This window comes from Pseudogymnoascus destructans, assembly GCF_001641265.1.
Source record: "Pseudogymnoascus destructans isolate 20631-21 unplaced genomic scaffold scaffold_14, whole genome shotgun sequence".
Classification (NCBI taxonomy): Eukaryota; Fungi; Ascomycota; class Leotiomycetes; order Thelebolales; family Thelebolaceae; genus Pseudogymnoascus; species Pseudogymnoascus destructans.
In genome coordinates this window covers 463,656-482,616 of record NW_020167533.1, presented here as the reverse complement: position 1 = coordinate 482,616, position 18,961 = coordinate 463,656, and the positions used below count along the sequence as shown (strand labels likewise).

General features: G+C 47.0%; 5 protein-coding genes across 5 annotated transcripts; 3 read left to right on the top strand and 2 right to left on the bottom strand.

The window, feature by feature from the left end:
• Positions 1-147: 147 nt before the first annotated feature.
• Positions 148-1,835, top strand: VC83_05630 (uncharacterized protein; the record flags this gene model as incomplete). Its single annotated transcript, XM_024469248.1, has 1 exon — positions 148-1,835. The coding sequence occupies one exon, from the start codon at positions 148-150 to the stop codon at positions 1,561-1,563; it is 1,416 nt and encodes a 471-aa protein (XP_024323010.1). The 3' UTR covers positions 1,564-1,835.
• On the top strand, positions 1,831-5,974 carry VC83_05629 (uncharacterized protein). Its single transcript, XM_024469247.1, has 2 exons — positions 1,831-2,498; positions 2,554-5,974. Exon 2 carries the CDS (start codon positions 2,961-2,963, stop codon positions 5,832-5,834), a length of 2,874 nt encoding a protein of 957 aa, XP_024323134.1. The 5' UTR covers positions 1,831-2,498; positions 2,554-2,960; the 3' UTR covers positions 5,835-5,974.
• On the bottom strand, positions 5,975-9,836 carry VC83_05628 (uncharacterized protein). The gene is made up of 7 exons (XM_024469246.1): positions 9,722-9,836; positions 8,887-9,666; positions 8,653-8,807; positions 8,110-8,600; positions 7,598-8,044; positions 6,437-7,546; positions 5,975-6,383 (listed from the first exon to the last, which is right to left on the bottom strand). Exons 2-7 carry the CDS (start codon positions 9,533-9,535, stop codon positions 6,245-6,247), a joined length of 2,991 nt encoding a protein of 996 aa, XP_024323133.1. The 5' UTR covers positions 9,536-9,666; positions 9,722-9,836; the 3' UTR covers positions 5,975-6,244.
• Positions 9,837-10,645: 809 nt separating this feature from the next.
• Positions 10,646-11,178, bottom strand: VC83_05627 (uncharacterized protein; the record flags this gene model as incomplete). Its single annotated transcript, XM_024469245.1, has 3 exons — positions 10,646-10,732; positions 10,787-11,116; positions 11,167-11,178. 3 exons carry the CDS (start codon positions 11,176-11,178, stop codon positions 10,646-10,648), a joined length of 429 nt encoding a protein of 142 aa, XP_024323136.1.
• A 205-nt stretch (positions 11,179-11,383) lies between these two features.
• Positions 11,384-13,043, top strand: VC83_05626 (uncharacterized protein). The gene is made up of 2 exons (XM_024469244.1): positions 11,384-11,603; positions 11,696-13,043. The coding sequence occupies exons 1-2, from the start codon at positions 11,512-11,514 to the stop codon at positions 12,915-12,917; spliced, it is 1,314 nt and encodes a 437-aa protein (XP_024323135.1). The 5' UTR covers positions 11,384-11,511; the 3' UTR covers positions 12,918-13,043.
• Positions 13,044-18,961: the final 5,918 nt, after the last annotated feature.

Genomic DNA, 18,961 nt, shown 5'->3' with positions numbered 1-18,961 from the left:
CTTTGTATTCTATAGCCTTCAAGAAGCCTCTATAGGTATTGTGTTTATGAATAGTTACCAACCCGGTTGCTATGAAGTTACTAGCCGATTCATGCTGTAGTAGGCAGATGGAATATTTTAAAAGCTCTCAATATCGCAACGCGCATGATGGGCACGTACAACCTAGCTGCTCAAAACACACCGGATAAGGCCAAAGACATCATCCTCATCCGAACTCAGGACGAGTTTAATGCATCGTGGAAAATGGCGGCTTCGGAGATCTATGAGATGGTCGAGACCGAGGCAACATCGTCTCAAATCCAAATGAGAGTAGAGATCCGCAACGAAGAAAAGATGTACTGGGATGTTTCCGACTTTATCAGGGACGATGCTGCAGTCAACACTATTACTCGAATTCAGCCGTCTGTCTTGGCTGCTGTTGAGCAATACTGCCCTGGGAAGTGGACATCGATCGCATACCACAACCGCAGAGCTCCGTTCTACAACAGCGAAAAGAAAATCACAGCCATTGTTTTTATTGAACCAGGCACGATTTATGCATGGCAAGACTTTGAAGAAGTCATTGCCAACGTCATCAGATCTACTACTTTTAATGGAGAGGTTGCTATTTCTATTGAGATACTACCAGGGCGGATTTTACCTGCACAGCCATCTGAGGATGCGCTGGAGTATTTGAGGGTAAGCAGCATACCAATGGTTCCATCGAACGGGTCATCGATTGCGCCAGCGTTGAGTACAGATGCAGCAGGAACTCTTGGTGTTGTAGTGAACTTTCGTGACGGTCGTGAAGAGGAGGTGAAAAGATGCTTCCTCACCTGCTACCATGTGATAGCACCCGGCGACCCAGCTGGGAAAGAAGTTAACGACTCCCGTGGTATTGGTTTATACGGGAGGAGGGTTGATGCCCAAATCAACATTCATTACCCGGCCAGATACGATTCTATACAAACAAGGAGGGTTTGTATGGCTCGCGTCGCACATAATCAAGGGACTCAAAAAGATCATGATATCATTGAACGTCTTCGCCAAATTGCTGCTCGGGGGCCTATTGGCCAAGTCAAATTTGCGTCAGGTTATCGACTGCTGGCTAATCGTCGAAGGATGGACTGGGCTTTGGTAGAACTCGATCCCGCACTCCTGGTGCAAAACCTCTTACCAATAGAAGAACAGTTTAAAGATGAGTGTTTTGTTAGGATCGAACCTCGCTATGTTGCACAAGAAGGTGAAACTGTCTCGGGAACTAACACCATTATTGCGAATACTTGGTACGGGAAGGTCGGCCGAACCTCTAAGTGCACCGCTGCAGAGTTCAATGGGATCCAGCGGAATATCTCGTGGGGTAACGGCTTGTTCTCCGATGAATACGAATGCAAATCGTTGCATTCAGGTGAGCAATTTGCAAGGGGGGGGGATTCAGGATCGTTGGTATTCAATTTAGATAAGGAGTGGGTGGGCATGCTATTCGCTGCCGAAAAGAGTACAGAATGTGGATTTGTCACACCCGTCTACGAGCTTATTAAAGATATTGAGGAGACAACTGGGGGAACGATCACGCTTGCCTAAATATCTTCGTCGTCTCTTTTGCGGCGTTTGTGGCAGGTTGCGGCAGCTTCTGCTTTGCCTGCGGGGGGGGTTAGCTGGTGTTCTGGGGAGTGAATGCTGGTCCTGTGCGTTCGAGGGAAGGATATCGGAGACATAGCAGTCGCATTTTCGACCTGTGCTGATGCAGCGCTGGCATGCGGGTTTGGATTCATCGCATGACTCGTCGGATTCTATATATGCATATATTAATATTGCAGAGTGCCAGATGCAGAGGGGTTGAGGAGGAGGCCTACTTGCATGTCTGGCATCCAGTCTTAAAATTGTAGGTGCGTCGATTTACCCCCTCCTCACTTATTTTACGGAATGCTGGTTTCGTCGTAGTCGTCGTCGTCCGCATCTTCGTTCTTTCACACCAATGATGTACTTGCGTGTAGGTAACGCATATACTCTCAACAGTATATAAGCTTTCTCCTTCCTCTATAATGGCTTTGTCCTCGGAGCATATACCTTCCAATATCTGGCTCTAATTTGTCTCATACATTTTCTTTTCTAGCAATGTTCCTTCTTAATCAGAAGAACAGATCACCTGTTTCCTCATCGCTTTGATGTCGGCGACTGGCTCCGCAGCTCTTAGTTTTCAGGCGACACAGACAGATGCTTCCACGTTTCTTCCCACTCCTATTACTACTTTTATTACTACTCTGGTTCCTCGTACTCAGTTTGTTACAATCGACCCCATCACCATTCTAGACTAGACAGTTGCAGCTAAAATCATTACACTCGATATCGCCGAATGCAGCCCAACAGCCACGCCAGATTCAAATGGATACGTTCCACCAGGCAACTGCAATGCCCAATATAACTACTACCCGTCTTTTGCTGCTGCGCTCGTTGCCGCTATCTTTTTTGGCGTCGTTACATTTGTTCACATCGCTGAGGGTATCAAGTATAAAAAGGTCAGTCTTTCGAATGATTGTTAGAATCTTAACTAACAAAGTTTTCCATCGAAAGGGGTTCTATTAAACTCCATCTAGGAGTTTGGTTCTTACGCCACGAGGACAATAAGTATGCGGAACCAACAGAATTCACGTCTAGCACTTATTTCTCAAATTCTTATCCTCCTCACCCCGATATGTAAGTAGCATCTTGTCTCCCTTTACGCACATCCTATTTTAACGATCGCAAATTATCAACGCATACGTCTACACACAGTTTGTAAGGGGATAACAAGTTCGTCAACAAGTGGGGCCGCAAACAAAGCTGCCACCAAGGCGCCCGTGCACCAGAAAGCTAGGGTTGGACTCAGCTGTGGGTTCAATCGTGGTATCGTGGATATTGTGGATAGCCTCATCTGAATAGCAACACATGTTCAGTAGTGTTGCCGCGGTGGTTGTTGATATAACTGGCATTTGTACGATATGGTTCGAAACATAGCCACGGACGGTGCCAATGAGAGTCGTGAAGGTCTCTTGCGGCCGTCGCTCGACCAAGCCTATCGATCCTCTTCCGATTCCGACCTCGATGCAACCCCACCTTCTACGGAGCCTTCCGAAATGAAGCCCTTGTCGAAGCTCCGCCGGAGCTGCACCCGCCGCTCAAAATGCTGCCTCATGATCGCCGTGGTGGTCATTATAATCGGAATCGTGGGTGGTGGGGGCGGATGGTGGGTTTACAACATGGTGCCGCTGGACGGCGAGTCGCCGCCATGGTACCCATCCCCACTCGGAGGAGAGATCGACACGCCGTGGAAAGAGAGCTATGCCAAAGCTGCGAAACTGGTTGAGAAGATGACACTGCCGGAAAAAGTAAATGTCTCGACCGGAGTAGGCTGGCAGATGGGCCTCGCAGTAGGCAACACTGCACCAGCTACACATGTCGGCTTCCCGAGCCTGGCGCTCCAAGATGGGCCTCTGGGCATTAGATTTGCCGACAATGCTACAGCATTCCCGGCGGGGTTGACGGTTGGCGCGACGTGGAACAGAACGTTGATGTATGCAAGGGGGAAAGCGCACGGTCAGGAAGCGCGCTTGAAGGGCATAAATGTTCTCCTTGGCCCCTGCGTTGGGCCACTTGGGCGCATGCCTGCAGGTGGCAGGAACTGGGAAGGATTTGGAGCCGATCCGTACCTCCAGGGCGTTGCTGCCGCCGAGACGGTCAAGGGCATCCAGGGCGAAGGAGTCATGGCTACAATCAAGCACTACATTGGGAATGAGCAAGAACACTTTCGGCAGGCTCGGGAATGGGCCATCCCAAATGCCCTCAGCTCAAACATTGGCGACAGGACTTTGCACGAGCTCTATCTATGGCCATTTGCTGATGCCGTTAAAGCGGGCGTTGCAAGTGTCATGTGCAGTTACCAGATGACGAATAACTCATACTCTTGCGCCAATAGCAAGTTGATAAATGGCATTCTAAAAGATGAACTCGGATTTCAAGGATTCGTCCAGTCCGACTGGCTGGCGCAGCGAGCTGGGGTGGCGAGTACATTGGCAGGGTTAGACATGAGCATGCCAGGAGATGGTCTTGTATGGGCAAACGGCCAGTCGCTCTGGGGCCCTGAACTTACCAAGTCGGTTCTCAATGGCTCTGTGCCTGTATCTCGGTTGAATGATATGGTGACCCGTATTGTCGCAGCATGGTACCAACTCGGACAGGATGACGGATCTAAATTTGACCGAAAGGGGCCAAACTTTTCGTCGTGGACGAATGATGCCAAAGGACGTCTTCACCATGGTAGCCCAGATGACAACAGCCTTCAAATAGTCAATCAGTTTGTCAATGTTCAAGGCGAAGAGGAAAATTCCCACGCCGAAATCGCAAAGGAGGTGGCAATACAAGGGACGGTGTTGCTCAAAAACAGCGGCATCTTGCCCCTTAGCCGTGTGGGCTGGCCAGAGGATTCGACACAGGACAGGAAGTTTAGGATTGGCATATTCGGGGAAGACTCTGGGCCTGGCAATGGGCCAAATGTTTGCGAGGATCGTGCCTGTAACCAGGGAACTCTAGGATCTGGATGGGGCTCTGGGGCCGTTGAGTTTCCGTATCTCATTACGCCAGTTTCTGCGATCAAGGCGGCCGTCAATAAGGCCAAAGTCGACGTAGCCGACTCATTGACCAACAAGGCCCCGCCAGGAAGCTCGTCGATGCTGAAGGACGAAGATATTTGTATCGTGTTCGTGAACGCTGACTCGGGCGAGGGCTACAAGAAATCCGATGGCATTGCGGGCGATCGAAATGACCTCAAATTACACAAGGATGGCGATAAGCTTGTCCAGCAGGTAACAAACGGCTGTGGTGGCGGGAAAGGCGATACTGTTGTCGTTGTCCACGCCGTTGGCCCTGTGTTGATGGAAAGCTGGATTGATCTTCCCGGCGTGAAAGCCGTGGTTATGGCTCATCTTCCTGGCCAAGAAAGCGGCAATGCCCTCGTCGATATCCTTTTCGGCGATGCGAACCCGAGCGGTAAACTTCCATATACAATCGGAAAGAGTCTTGACGATTATGGGAGTGGAGCCAAGGTTCTCTATTTGCCCAATGCGCCGATCCCACAGCAGAACTTCTCTGAAGGCATCTACATCGACTACAGACACTTTGACAAATATGACATCACACCGCGCTTCGAGTTTGGATTTGGTCTCTCCTACACCAAGTTTGAGTATAGCGATATTCAAGTCACTACCGTCAAGGGGAAGTCGGCACTACCTGACCTGCGGCCAAATGCCACAGCTCCGCCAACTTATGATCAAACACTTCCCGACCCCTCATCTGCGCTCTACCCTTCTGGATTCAGAAGGTTAGCAAAGTACATTTACCCCTACATCAACAACGTATCGGGTATTACTACAGGGTCATATCCATACCCAGATGGCTACAACACGACACAGCTGGCATCCCAAGCCGGTGGCGGCGAGGGTGGCAACCCATCACTTTTCGACGTCCACGCTACCGTGTCCGTGACCCTGAAAAACACTGGTGGGGTGTCCGGCGCAGAAGTTGCGCAATTGTATTTATCATACCCTAAGTCCCCAGTTCCTAGCGACTCCATGGGTGGGATGAGACGAGGTGGCTGGTTCGACACTGATATGAGTGACTTCCCGGTTAAAGTGCTGAGAGGCTTTGAGAAGATAAAATTGACGCCGGGAGAGGTGAAGGATGTACACTTCAAGTTAACTCGAAGAGATCTGAGTTTCTGGGATGTGAGGGAGCAAAACTGGGTTATGCCTGTTGACGGGGCGTTTACGATAAGGGTTGGGAGTAGCTCAAGGGATATCAGGCTTGAAGGAAAATTCTAATGTGTTGGTCTGGTCTTATGACATGGGAAGCGGGCGTTTGGAATCGATACCAAAATTAGAAGGGGTGTATGGGAGATGCTCCTTGAAAATATTGGTAGAATGGGGAATTTTAGTATGTAAATCAATTGACAAATATCGTGTTTTCTACGTCCCTTGCTCTAGGTCAAATGAAGCCATCTTGGAAGCCATATGAATTCTTCATCTGTATGCGCTCCGTACTACAATAACATTCGGATCCCACTCACTGACTCCCCCTTTTAAAAGCCGACCTGGTGTAGCCACTATTTGCCGCCAGTTTCGTACGTGCTCAAGGCATCTATTTATAATTCAGGCTCATGGCCCCTACCCTTCCATTCTCACTAATCCCGGGCGCAAAAGAAGATAGCAACGTCCACTTGTCAAATATAATACTACGGGCAGCTGGCGGGGTCGGCTGCTTCGGGCTGGTTTTCAACGACGTCTGTGCTCGGAGGCTTCCCGGCCCACTTCACTACTGCAGGCCAGAGTCTGGTCCCTGTGGTGTTGGCGACAGTGATGATCGTGTCGTCGCTGCAATTATGTCAGAAAACAAATTAGGGATGGAAATATAGATAATGAAATACCTCTTGGCTGAATCACTGCTGACAGACCTCGTCTCGGCCATTGTCACGGATCGAAGAAGCAGTGGTACTGCAGGAACGATTCTAGTTTTTTGAGAAATAATAGCTGCCATAGAATTCCTCCTCGCTGTCACCAAGCATCCATCCGGCGCGGGGTTCAACGGCGCCACGGTTGAATGGCCATGACCATGGCAACTGGGCTTCCCTTCTCCAAGACTCGGCCAGTGTGTGGGGTCGGCAAGTATATTGACCTCTGTAGCTGGAAGGACACGCTCGGAGTGTGTGTTCTCTTTGAGGTCGATGCTGGACTTGTTTCTTTTAAAAAACTTGACCTTCACATGATTTCTAGCCTCTGACTGAGGGGCCTCACCAGCGTTGTAAGTAATCTCATTCGTAGTTGGTTCGTAGCCTTCATATTTCTTCACTCTGGCTTCGATACCAAAAGATGAGGTATTACTGTCCGTCTTGCCATGCTTTTTCTTTGAGGATCTGGGCGACCCCTCGTCCGTGGTTAACTTTCTAGGAGAACCATGGTTTACCTTCGTCGGCCTTTTCAAAGGTGCTCTGCCTCCAAACTCGCCGATTCCTGTCAGGCTTTTACTTGAAGTAGGCTGCGTGGAGGATTCTTCGTCTCTTGTCTTAGAATCCAGTTTCAGGGGGTTAGAAGAGCCAGCGTCGTCGTTGTTTGCATCAGATACGCCCTCAGCTTTTAATGCCTCAGCACTCATCGCCTCACCCGTCATCTTGCGTGTTGAGTGGCCAGTGCCAGCAGTGGGTATTACATTAAAATCGATGTTCTTAAGCTTTTTCTTTTTCTTTTTTCCAAGCCTATCCGATTCTCCCATGGTCGAGCTGGGATCACGACGCTCGGGGGAAACTGAGATAACGCCGCTGGTAATAGAACTTTCCTTGTTGCCAAACGAGCTCTCAAAAATTTTCATGGTGTGGTAGAGCAAGGTCTCCGCCGGCGATTCATCAAATATGCTTTCCTTGTGAGTAAAGGATGAACTATAGCTGCTGAATGAGGTCCCATATTTTCCTTCCTCGGGTACAGAGAGGTCTTCAGAAACAAATGACCCCTTCTTGGTTGGAATGTCTGAGATGCTGTCGCTTCTGTCGTATGCAGTCAGTATCTGCCAAATTGTAGGTATGGGCATTACTTACCGTAATTTGCCTGTGTCAACAGACTTCGTCGTCTTGGTTGACTGGCCTGAACTTGTCGGTCCCTTCCCACATCTGGGCATAGTGCCACTTTCAATATATGTCTTCTTAATCGCAAGATTCTGTATGGACGGCGTATTGTGTCGTTTTGAAGGTGTGCTAGATTCTTTTCTCGGCATTTGAGCTCCATTGTTTGAAACACTGGCATTCTGATCTCTTTCAGTGGTTTTATAAGTTCGCCTGTGCTCACCAGCTTCGGATGGATCTCCAGTATGATCGTTCATGTAGCGCTGGTTGCCTCTAAACGAGTCTCCTTGGTAGCGATTTGGCCCATTCCGATTATCAAACTCGGCCTTTCTCCGATAGGGTGCAACTATCAATACTCCGCCATCATAAAAGAATCCATTGAAGCGTCGGATTGCCTCTGTAGCGCTCGTATGGGCTTTGAAGCTAAAACCAAGGGTTAGAATCCGCGTAAAGGCAACGAAAACATGGCCGAGGGTTCAATAACTTACGTCATAAATGCAAAGCCCTTGATGGGTCTATATTCCCCGATCTCTCCGCAACACTCCATCATTGTTGGAACAAGGTCTGAAGTGAACTCATCGTCTGTAAATCCCCTGATATAGATCGAACGGCCTTCTTCGATTACGGTGTTCATGAGTTTCGCGGAGTTTTGAATATAATAATTTTTCCCCGCAGGATTCTGTGGATCTAGAATGGCAGTTTTGACTTCAACGAGTGCTACAGCCTCGTACTTTGTAAAGGTTTTGTTCCTGGACACATTTGAATAGGCCCTGTTCCGGTTAACTCTAGGCTTGGAACCAGATATTACTCGATTCTGGTCGTCATCGTTGGCCAATGCTCGGTCTTTGAAGTCGCGAGGTGGCGTAACGGCCGTTAGAATCGGCCCGGCCAGAGCCACAGGTCCACTCCGAGAGATTCTATGCGGATTATACGTGTAAATCGGTTCGATTTTCGTCTGCGAACATTGAGGGTATCGGACCTTAACAAATAGTTAGTATATATGGGAGCGTAGGGATATCCGTTCTCCTCACAATGCCGCAATTCTTTTCGAACGAGACTTCACGCCGGTGCTGATATTCTCCAGTAGACTCTCTAGCAGAAGCAATCCCAAGCCCTATTGCGTCTGAATTTGGAGATTCCTGCCATGGAATCTGGTGTTGGGCCTTTCGGCCGGATCGAGTTGGAACTGCCGGGAATTTTGTTATTTTTCGCTCAAATGGTGGCAAATAGCATAGTGCGGCGATGATTTGTTGATCTTAACTAACCTGGGGGAGCAAAATTATTTCTATCAATTTCCACGGACCGGGCGAGGCCTTCTCTGATAAGATGGAGTTGTGGTTGCAGAGCATAGCACCGTTGAGCAAGAAAATTGCATACATCAACAATGTCGGTGGGAGCCAAGTTGTCGAAGTCGAAGTACTGATAATCTTCGGGTTCAAATGCCGCTATGACAGGCGTGTTGGGGGGCACTCTGGCAAGCTTTGCGAGATTGACTACAGACCATTCGTTGACAAATGACTCTATCTGTCGTCTCTTCTCGATATTGGTGCCTGCGAGACGGTGGATGACGTGGAAGCAGAAGCCGGCTCCCTCCATCCAGATATCCAAGGGGTCAAAATAAGTGTATAGATCGTCCCAGGCAATCGGCAAAGATTGGATAGTATGAACGAAATCTGGATATTTATCTCGATAGGAATTAGCTCTTTCGTAAATATCGTTTGGATCATTGGTTCGGACCGCATATTGTGGTGCCGGTTTCGGTACAAGTCGAATAGCGCGTGATCTGAGGTTGGTCGAGAAGAAAGCAGGAGCATTTAGCGGGAAATTGGTAAACAGCTCAGGAGGCACATATCCTGGGACGACAGGCAGCTCAATGAAGCCATTAGGCGGCATTAACGGTGCCATGGGTAGCATCTGTGGGACGAAATCCGAAAGAGGAGATTAGAAATGAAGCTTAGACTGGTAACCAGGGATAACATACACTCATCATGTAGGTCAGATCGGAAGGCACGAGCTGCAGATATTGAAGCTGAAGCTGAGTTTATCTGCATTGGGTGTTGAGAACATGGTTTATAATTGGAGTGGATAAACAGCACTAACCTGGAGCCTTCTTATAGATGGCACAGAACTGTCAAGCCAATTTAAGCGGATTTCTGTGTTGAATGCAATAGTTACGACGCTGTGTCGACCATGTTTGAGAGAGAAGTTGAGAGAGAAGTTGAGAGAGAAGTTGAGAGAGAAGTTGAGAGAGAAGTTGAGAGAGAAGTTGAGAGAGAAGTTGAGAGAGAAGTTTGAGAGAGAAGTTGAGAGAGAAGTTGAGAGAGAAGTTGAGAGAGAAGTTGAAAGAGAAAGTTAAGAAAGAAAGAGTAGAGAGGGAAGACGCGTCCACGTCAAACATCAAGCGTTGAGTGCCAAGTATCCAACAGGAAGGTGCCACCCAGTTGTGCAATTCTAAAAGTAAACAAGGCAGGAGGGAGGCAGGAGAGAAGGAAGGAGCAGAAGCCAACAAAGAGAACAAAAAAAATCACTTCCACTTCTTGACGAGATGGGAAGGCGCGACAGCGCCACGGTGGATTTGACGAGAATGAGATAACCGGCATCTTCTTGCTTCTGATAATAGCAGGCTCATTAATCCTCCTCGACTCAAGCTGCAAGTGCTTGGATTATATTTCACTTTTCTCTCCAAACGGCAGCCCGTATGAAGCCACACACCTCAGTCAGTACCCGATCCCATATAACCAACGCTGCAAACAGACTATAATTATGAGACTGCTGGAAATATGACAGAGGCTGTTATTGATCACGAAAGCTACCACAGGTCCCCACCAAGAATTGAAAGAAGCATGTTGACTCAGCACATTCAAAACCACCCTGGGTTCGCTATTTACTTGATTTGCTCGTGAGCCTGGAAAGAGTGGAGTGAAATTCACCAATCTATATAACAACACTTCTCGAGCCACCTTCACTTGAGGTATCGAGAGACAGGCGGGAAATGCCGCCGGTGTGGGAACGCTAAATTCAAAATCATTCCTTTGGCAGCGATTCCAACAATTTCCGAATCTCCGATTCATTTGCACCTGCCACCACCTTTCCGTTGTTCCAGTCGACCGTCTACCTTCTGTCAGCCTGCGCCACGCCACGCTATTCCAACCGCTGGGAGCTTACCAATGGCCGTTGGAAGCTGCCGTTATCCTTCTTCCACTTTGCAAAGGCATCCTTCTCACTCGTTGCGCCCTGGACGACTTTGCCGGCTCCATTCGCTCCGACGTATTCGAGAATGCTCTTCAGCTGATCCGGGGTCGGGGCGTCTTCGATAACGTTGAGCTCGAACTGCGTCTGTACGCTGCTCTTTGTCTGTTGCGTGTGGTCACTCGCTTGGTCCTCTGTAGCTGTCTCTCCTGCGGCCGCTGAAGCTTGCTTCAAGAGACTGTGGACTCTCATCGAAGCTGGGGCTGTTGGGCTGTGGAACAGCGTAATCACGTCGAGGCCTTTGCGCTGGTTGGCTGTTAGCTCCATTCTCGACCCCAAGATGGCCCCATACTTACAAATCTAAACATCTTGAAGTATCTAATAGCAATTGATTGTTTTAATTGTTCTAATGTTTCTCACAGTCGTGGGTTGTAAATAAATGGTATTAACCTTGATGTCGACGTTGTGGAGCTATGACATAGGCGGCTCGGTACGGAATAACTCCTTCCCTTAAACCCCTGCAGGGCGACGAATCGCGTTGCTCCAGGGATCAGCAGAAATCGCGAAGTTCATCAACAATAAATCGCTGCGACAGCGACCTCAGCAACAGATCCGATTTTGTCCCCTCACAACTGCTTCACATCGCAGCCATCTAGGTGCTTCTTTGTTTATACGCCCTTCCCATAATATAAACAGCCGCGATGCCTCCTCTCATTCTCCACAATGTTCCGGACGACGAGTTATATGTAGGAGAAGACGGGATCCAGCGCCCATATGCGATGGTCTTCCCTAGGTATGTCCTCCTCGATTTCCATCTCATCCTCGATATCGCCACGACCAGGCCGATTACCCTGCTGAACCTTTTGCTGACCTCAACTCCCACAGCTCGGAAACCCAACACAACACCCGCGCACGCAAGCCCATCCCCGAAAGCGGCTCCTTTGGACGATCGGTCAGGCGTTCGCGCTCAAAGACAGGAACGCCAGCAAGGAAAGAAGACCCGAATATTCTTGTTGCAGATGCGATCTTCTCCTCATACGTGGCCGAATTCACCAGAAAACCGACGCCCTCAGGCACTTCGGCCACAGATAAATCTCGCCGGCCCTTAGGTTCGCAGCGAAGCCTCACACAACCTGTGTTGCAACATGATCGCAACAGTGACACGGATCATGAGCCGAACCTCGTACACCACCCCGTCCACCGCATCCCAACCGAAGTCATCCTCCGTGGATTTCCCAGCGCACAACAATATGCAGCCATTTCCTACTACGAGACTCTTGCGGGCACGATTCTCGAAGACTACCCACGGGACCCAGCTCTGTCTCAGCTAAAGTTTAAGGCCGGTCGCGGAGATCCCACCGCACTGAGAGCCAGAACCCTGACGCCAGAAGAGAGGGCGAAAGCTTTAAGCTTTGCCGGTGGCGAAAACTGGATCAAGATCACATTCGAAAGCGAAGAAGCAGCGGAGGTGGCGATTGAAGAAAGCCCACAAACGATTATGGGATTCAGTGTTTACGCAGAGTTGTGGAGAGGCGGACCACCAACAGAGCTCGACGCAGTGCCAGCGCCGGGGTATGGAGGGAAGGAAAGGCATACACTCGGGGCCGCGGCTGGCAGGAAAGACTGGTCTGCGGCGGGGAGGGACAGGCCATTTGGAAGCTTGCCGAGGAATTCGACGGTGTCAAGTGCAGGCAGGTGGGCTAGTATTCCTAGCCCCCCAAGTCCAGATACGAGTGAGGTTACTTTGGATACCGTGACGATTAGCGAGACACAATCAACTTCAACCCTCACGGGTGGACCTCAATTACCTGCCAGGAGTAAGGATGACGATGTGTTCTGCCGACGCATTCCTACAGCGAAGAAAATGCAGCTCCTGCCCGCATCAGATACCTTGCTTCCACAACAAAGCTATTCGCAGAAACTACTTGCCAGCATACCCGTCATCAGCTGGATTACTGGAGATATCATTGGGAGCGAGGTGACTAGGAAGGATGACGGGGAATTCGACTGGGTGCTTGCCAGCTTCTACTGGAGGCTGATGTGGTGGCTCGATTTCTGGCTCGGTCTTTTCGGCGGCGATATTGCAGGTAGCAATAAGGATGACTAGCCTCGAATGATAAAATGCGATGATGTGGATGGAGTCGGGAAGTTTTTCAGCGGGAGTATATTATACGGTCATGCCACGGTATGTAATGTTAGAAAGGGGTATTGTAGGCTATTATACAAGGAGAAGATAATATTCGTACTATTCAGCTTAAATCTATGTCTCAAAGAATGTTCAATGGTAGTGATTCCTTGGTTCGGTTTGAGGAATATATGTTCGTTGTATACATTTAATTGATTCATACAAAATAAATCAGTGTCCCAGGTTGTATCTAGGTCCTCACCAGGTAAGGTAAGTATCTAGGCGACCTTGCCCAGCTAAGGTAGGTATTTACAGATACTTTAACAGGAATTTGAGCCTCAATTAAGAAAAATGAAGCTTTGATAATTACTGTAGACAATGAAATGTGGCTATAGAAGTGATAACCCGCGACCTATATAACAAAATATAATACTGCAAATTAAGCCTTATTTCTCAGCCTCATCATCTGCATCATCCCCGTCGCTGTTAGCATCTGGCAACTGACCCCAATTCCGTAAGCAGAGTAGATAGCTAATTGTTAATGGTGATAACTTGTTTCGTTTCTTTGTGATAATATCACTGCCATTGCTAAATACCCGCTCTGATGGGGCAGATGGTCTCGAGCAACTTGAGCAACTATTAGGTACTGATATTGTTTTGAAGACCAATATTTAAAGATACCCATCCGTTCGCTCCGTCTAATATATGTTCCCCACACCGTAACTCGCAAATCCGCCGCTCCCTCCTCGCAAAACCGCCACTCCCTTCGCAAAACCGCCGCTCCCTCCCCAGCACCATGGTATTATATAGGTATATAGTAGTACTCGTTCTTTGGTAACAGGGGACCCATGTAGTAGTTCCACCTCGACGCTGTTTTAGTTTTTATTGGACTACACTTCTACAGGGGGGGAGACGATCATTGCACGTTTAACAATTATTGTCCCAAAGTACTGTACGAGTATTGTAGTACCGTATATACTCCGTAACTTATATCCTTACCCCAATAACCCAGTCCCAAGCCTCCAAGCCAATTCCCGCCCAAAAAAATCCCGCTTCTGTTCCAGGGCTGCGAGGGGATGCAACCTCTTGTCTCATGAGGCTCAGTGCGCTGCAGAGATGCAAGGCGCCGACATGAGCCTGTGAGGCTGCAGTTCGGCGCTGTCTCCTGTACTACTTTTGCACGGCAATCAAGCTGCGTCGGATGCACGTGGAGCGGAAAGGCGCACTTGTGTTTGCATCCCACAGTGGTTGGCAGACCTTGTGGCTTTGGTCCGTTCTTGGTTCAAGCATCCATCGTTTCCATTTTGGCTCTTCAAATGATATGCCTTGATGCAAATAAGTCTTCATTAGAATCCGGCTCTTGTTCTCTGTTATTTGCATTTCCTAATGCTCAATGTGCTCTGTATCAAGATGATATTGTCATGTCTTGTATTTTCTATAGACGTCTTCAAACTAAGCTCTTGCCCGTGATCTTCGTATATCATCTATACTGTCTAGATAAATCTTCTTAAATATGATATGATTCATCTGTAGATCACAAATTGTAGCTACAGCTGAGTGCTTGCATTGTTGGTTTGTTGTAAGAGTATAATACTCATGAAGCTTTAGATAAGCAGCTGCGTACGCAATACTAATTATAGAGTGCTCGCCAACATCATGTTGCATCTTCTTAACTTTATTTATCATTTTTAAATAAAGTGGAATAGCAAAGTTTAGCATTAGATAAGAATCACTTTGTAGTCATCTTGATGGTTTTAAGAATATTAAGAACAGTTGTTCAAGATCCTTAATAATAGCCTAATCTTCTGTAGTTAATGCAATGTCTTGCATACTAATATCAAGTTGCTGTGTTGTGCAAACTGCTATAATTGATATGTGGAGGTTTAGTGCTGTATGAAGCATATGATATGTTGAATTCCAACACATAGGCATATCAAGTGATAACTGCTGTGGCTTTAAGCCTGCTGTTTTAGTTTGCCGTTATAAAGCATCCTTCTATGCTCATCGATTGCGGAATACATAAATATGCCTTCGTAATATTGCTAGAGTGTTCATAACTTCTACATAAGTATTCCTAGTATGTGGAATCCGAGCTACACCTTGCTTACACCAGTATGCTTCTGTCTCTGTATCTATGTCAGCTTTTAAGCTCTTAAAAGCAGCTTGTACTGCAATATTTATAATATGTGCAATGCACTGAATGTCACCTTCTTTAACAGTAAATGTCTAAGGTTGTTAAGTTGATGTTTGACAGTTGTTTGCTAACTTCTCATATTCTAAGAGCATCATAGTGTTTGCTGATGCATTGTCTCACGTGTATGTAAAGATTGCACCTGTGATGTCTAGACTGTCTGTTACTGTAGCTAACTGCTTAGCTAAGTACTTGCCGCTGTGAATAGGATCTTGAAAGCAACTTTGACCTTTGTTGCCATTTCTCATTAATCCAATGAGCAGTAACAGCAGCATACTCAGTATAGTTCCTGTTACGATGGTCATAGAGGTCATGATGCCAGTCCAGGAAAAGTAATCTAGATTGAATCTAAAGAGAGAAGAAGAAGAAGAAGAAGGAAGGAAGGTGAGGCTATTCCTCATAACATACAGTTGTCTGCTTAGCGGTTGTAACCTTGGTGGCTAAGGCTACACCCGTAATGCCTTAGACAATGGAGAGTCGCTTATCTTTACACTAATTATCACCACATTAAGCACGAAGACAAGATTTTAGACGTTAGTATTTGTGCGCCTTAGTGCTCTTGGCAACTCTTGGCTAGTATCTAGGTATGTATCTGAAAATACCTAGATACTTAGATATTTTATAATAAGTCTAGGTAGGAAATTACCTAGGTAAATACCTAGATACCATAGGTCAGGGTTAGCAATTCAAGTAGACTCATGAGTTTGAAACCAAACTCAACTCATTGAGTTGAGTTTAGACCTGTACTCAAACTCAAACTCACCAACTCGAGTAGACTTATGAGTTAATGAGTTAGAAAAAGTATTAAACCTATTTAGGTATATACATTACCTAATTAGGACTAAGTTGCAATAAGATAAGATAAGATAAGATAAATTACTAATGTAATTGCTTAACGTACATGTATAGCGAAAGCGCCAAACAAGCGAAAGCGCCAAAATTATCTACCCTCACGACAAACATTGCGATAAATCTACCACAACATTAGAAATCAATTGAAACTACTCGGAGTCCTCTTCCTCAGAGGTGTCTATTACAATCTGACACGTGCGCACATTGTGCCCAGTCTCACCACACTTGCCACAGCGACGGGCACGGGTTTCTTCCCTTGGCTTCCGACCACGGCTTGCCCTTATTTCCTGCTCTACCTGCTGCACAACATTCCTCTCATCCTGTAGCTCTTGCGCCCCTTGTTGACTAAGTGATCCTCCTTGCTGTAGTCGTGTTTTCCTAGCTCTCCGGCGCTTGCTTAGTACTTCATTTGCCTGTCGTAGGTTTTGGTTCTCTCCCTTTAGCAGTGCTAATTGATGCATTATTTGCGATGCACCCTTTGTAAACTGGTCAACAGCTGCATAGATTGAGGTTGGAGAGCTATTTTGATGGCGTGAAATCCGAGTTTTAATAAATGTAGACTGTGACATAGCTTCAATTGGGTTGTTTGGTGTCTGAGAAACCCAAGGTTGAGCAGTACCTGGGCGGGAGCTTGGAGGCGTTGGTGTCCTTAACTTAAGATCAAGTGTAGATATCACTCTCTCAGGGTCAAATGGAAGAAGCCCTGCCCCTCGGAACCCGCCTCAAATGTTACTTTCCGTCATTGTAGTGTTAAATGCAGCGTGGAAGGCAGGAAAGAAGTCATCCTTTGTAATATGAGAAATATGAGCCTGCATCATATCTTCAATTTGCCGACCATAGGCCTGCTTTAACGGGCCGAAACAGCCAACATCAAGTGGCTGGAGTAGATGAGAAGAGTGAGCAGGCATACAAAGCGTAATAATGTTGTGTTCCTTGCAGTACTCCTCAAACTCATCTGAGTGGTGGCTCTCATGACCATCAAGGACTAACAAGCGATAACCACCAACACTCCGGGCCTTTGTATGCTTCTCAAAGTGCTGAATCCAATCCATGCCTCTCTCGTTTGTAGTCCAGCCATTTTCAGTAACAGAAATCACCCAATCGCTTGAAAATCCACTATTCTCATACCAAGATGTAAGGTGGTTTTTGCCTGCAACAATGATAAATGGTGGTACTGCCCAACCTTGAGAACTAACGCCTTGGATTACTGTAACCCATTCCCGATTACCAGGCTGTACCTTCTTTGCTTTTGCCCGCCCGTCTGAGCTTGTTACAACCATAGCAGTTGAGATAACGCCCATCATAAACCCAGTCTCATCAAAGTTGTAGATATCTGCTTCATCGATACCATATTTCGCAATTGTGTTACGCACAAGCTCAAACCAGCCATTAATAACTTCTGGATCTTCGCACTTAGCCCTCTGGTAGTCGTATTTGCACTGAAAGCGTGTCTGGAGCTCTACACGCCGCTTAACAAAGTTTGAAGCCCAACGCGACCCAACGCGTGACGCGTCGCGTGTTGCAAGTAGTCGACTTGCCATATCTTCAACAACAGACAGCCGAGGAGGAAACCCTTTGGCAGCTAGGTCGAGTATATACTGAACAAGGACGGACTCCTCTAGGTTAGTTAATTTCCGTGAGTTGGCTTGGATATCGCGTCGTGAAGGTACACCTTCTAGACGACGACCTAGCTTGCGGTGGTCCACAGAATAGATCCTAGCAGCAACTCGAAGGCGTAACTTTGGGTCGCTTTGCATAGCCTGGATAGCTAGCACTAATTGGCTTTCATCGTTTTTATGGGGCATGTTTTGTTGTTGAGGAATTTAACATTTAGTTGGGGGGTTTGGTCACCGCATCATTTTGGCGCTTTCGCTTGTTTGGCGCTTTCGCTATACATGTACGTTATAGATGCTTATAAATGCTTATAAATGCTTATAGATACTTATAGATGCTTATAGATGCTTATAAAGACATATAAAGATATGTAAAAGCTTTTAAGTATATATATAATAATAATCTCCCTCTTAAATTTTTATTTTTATAACAAAACTCCTATTATTATACATGTAAGGATGCCTCCTTACCTAGATACTCGAAGAACCTGCCTATGAGCTGTTACGGTCACCACAAGCATGAAATCCGACTCAGTGTGGTTTCGAACCAGTAGAGGAGGACATAGCGAGTTACACTATAGTGGGGGACGGTAAGGGTGTAGGGTTCAGTGTAATGGTGGGTGCACCAGATGTGAGAATCTAGCCACCCAAGGAAGGGATGAATTTACTAAGACAACACACTGTCTTAGAAAACAGAGCCACAAAGGGTCGTAGCTTAGACTATTCCACAACACAGCAATCAGGTGTGTGATGTAGTGAAGTGGTTCAGACAAGTTGCAACAAATGTTGAGTCTGGGAACTCGGGGGTAAGTCAGAGGTTAACACCTCACTGACTTTTCAGAAACAAGGAGTAACAAGATGAATGCTTGGAAGCTTGGAAAAGACGTGGAAGTATGTGATAGTCGATTTACTGTATTGTCTGCTTGCCCTTTCTTAAGGAAAGGGCAATCCTATTTATGCTAAAGGACTGTAGTTCTCTCATTTTCCAAGAGTTCCATGACTTACCAGGCTTGGTAACTGTAGTCGACGTAAGAGAATCCCATAGAACCATCTCTTAGGTTCGTAGCCTATAGGAAGTGAAAGGAGGTCCAAGGTCAGAGTACCCCTATAGACAAATTATGTCATAACTTAACCAATCTTGTGGGTAACTAAGGAGCGATGATGTGTAATGAATCATAGATGGTTGTAGAAGCTTTTGGAGCTTCTAGTTGATAGAGATATGTCATGTGTAGTATTAGCCCAGTAACTAAGGAGTGATGTCATGTAATGAATCATAGAGGGTTGTAGAGATATGCTATGTGGTCATATCGGCCCAGTAACTAAGGAGCAATGACGTGTAATGAATCATAGAGGGTTGTAGCAATCGTTGA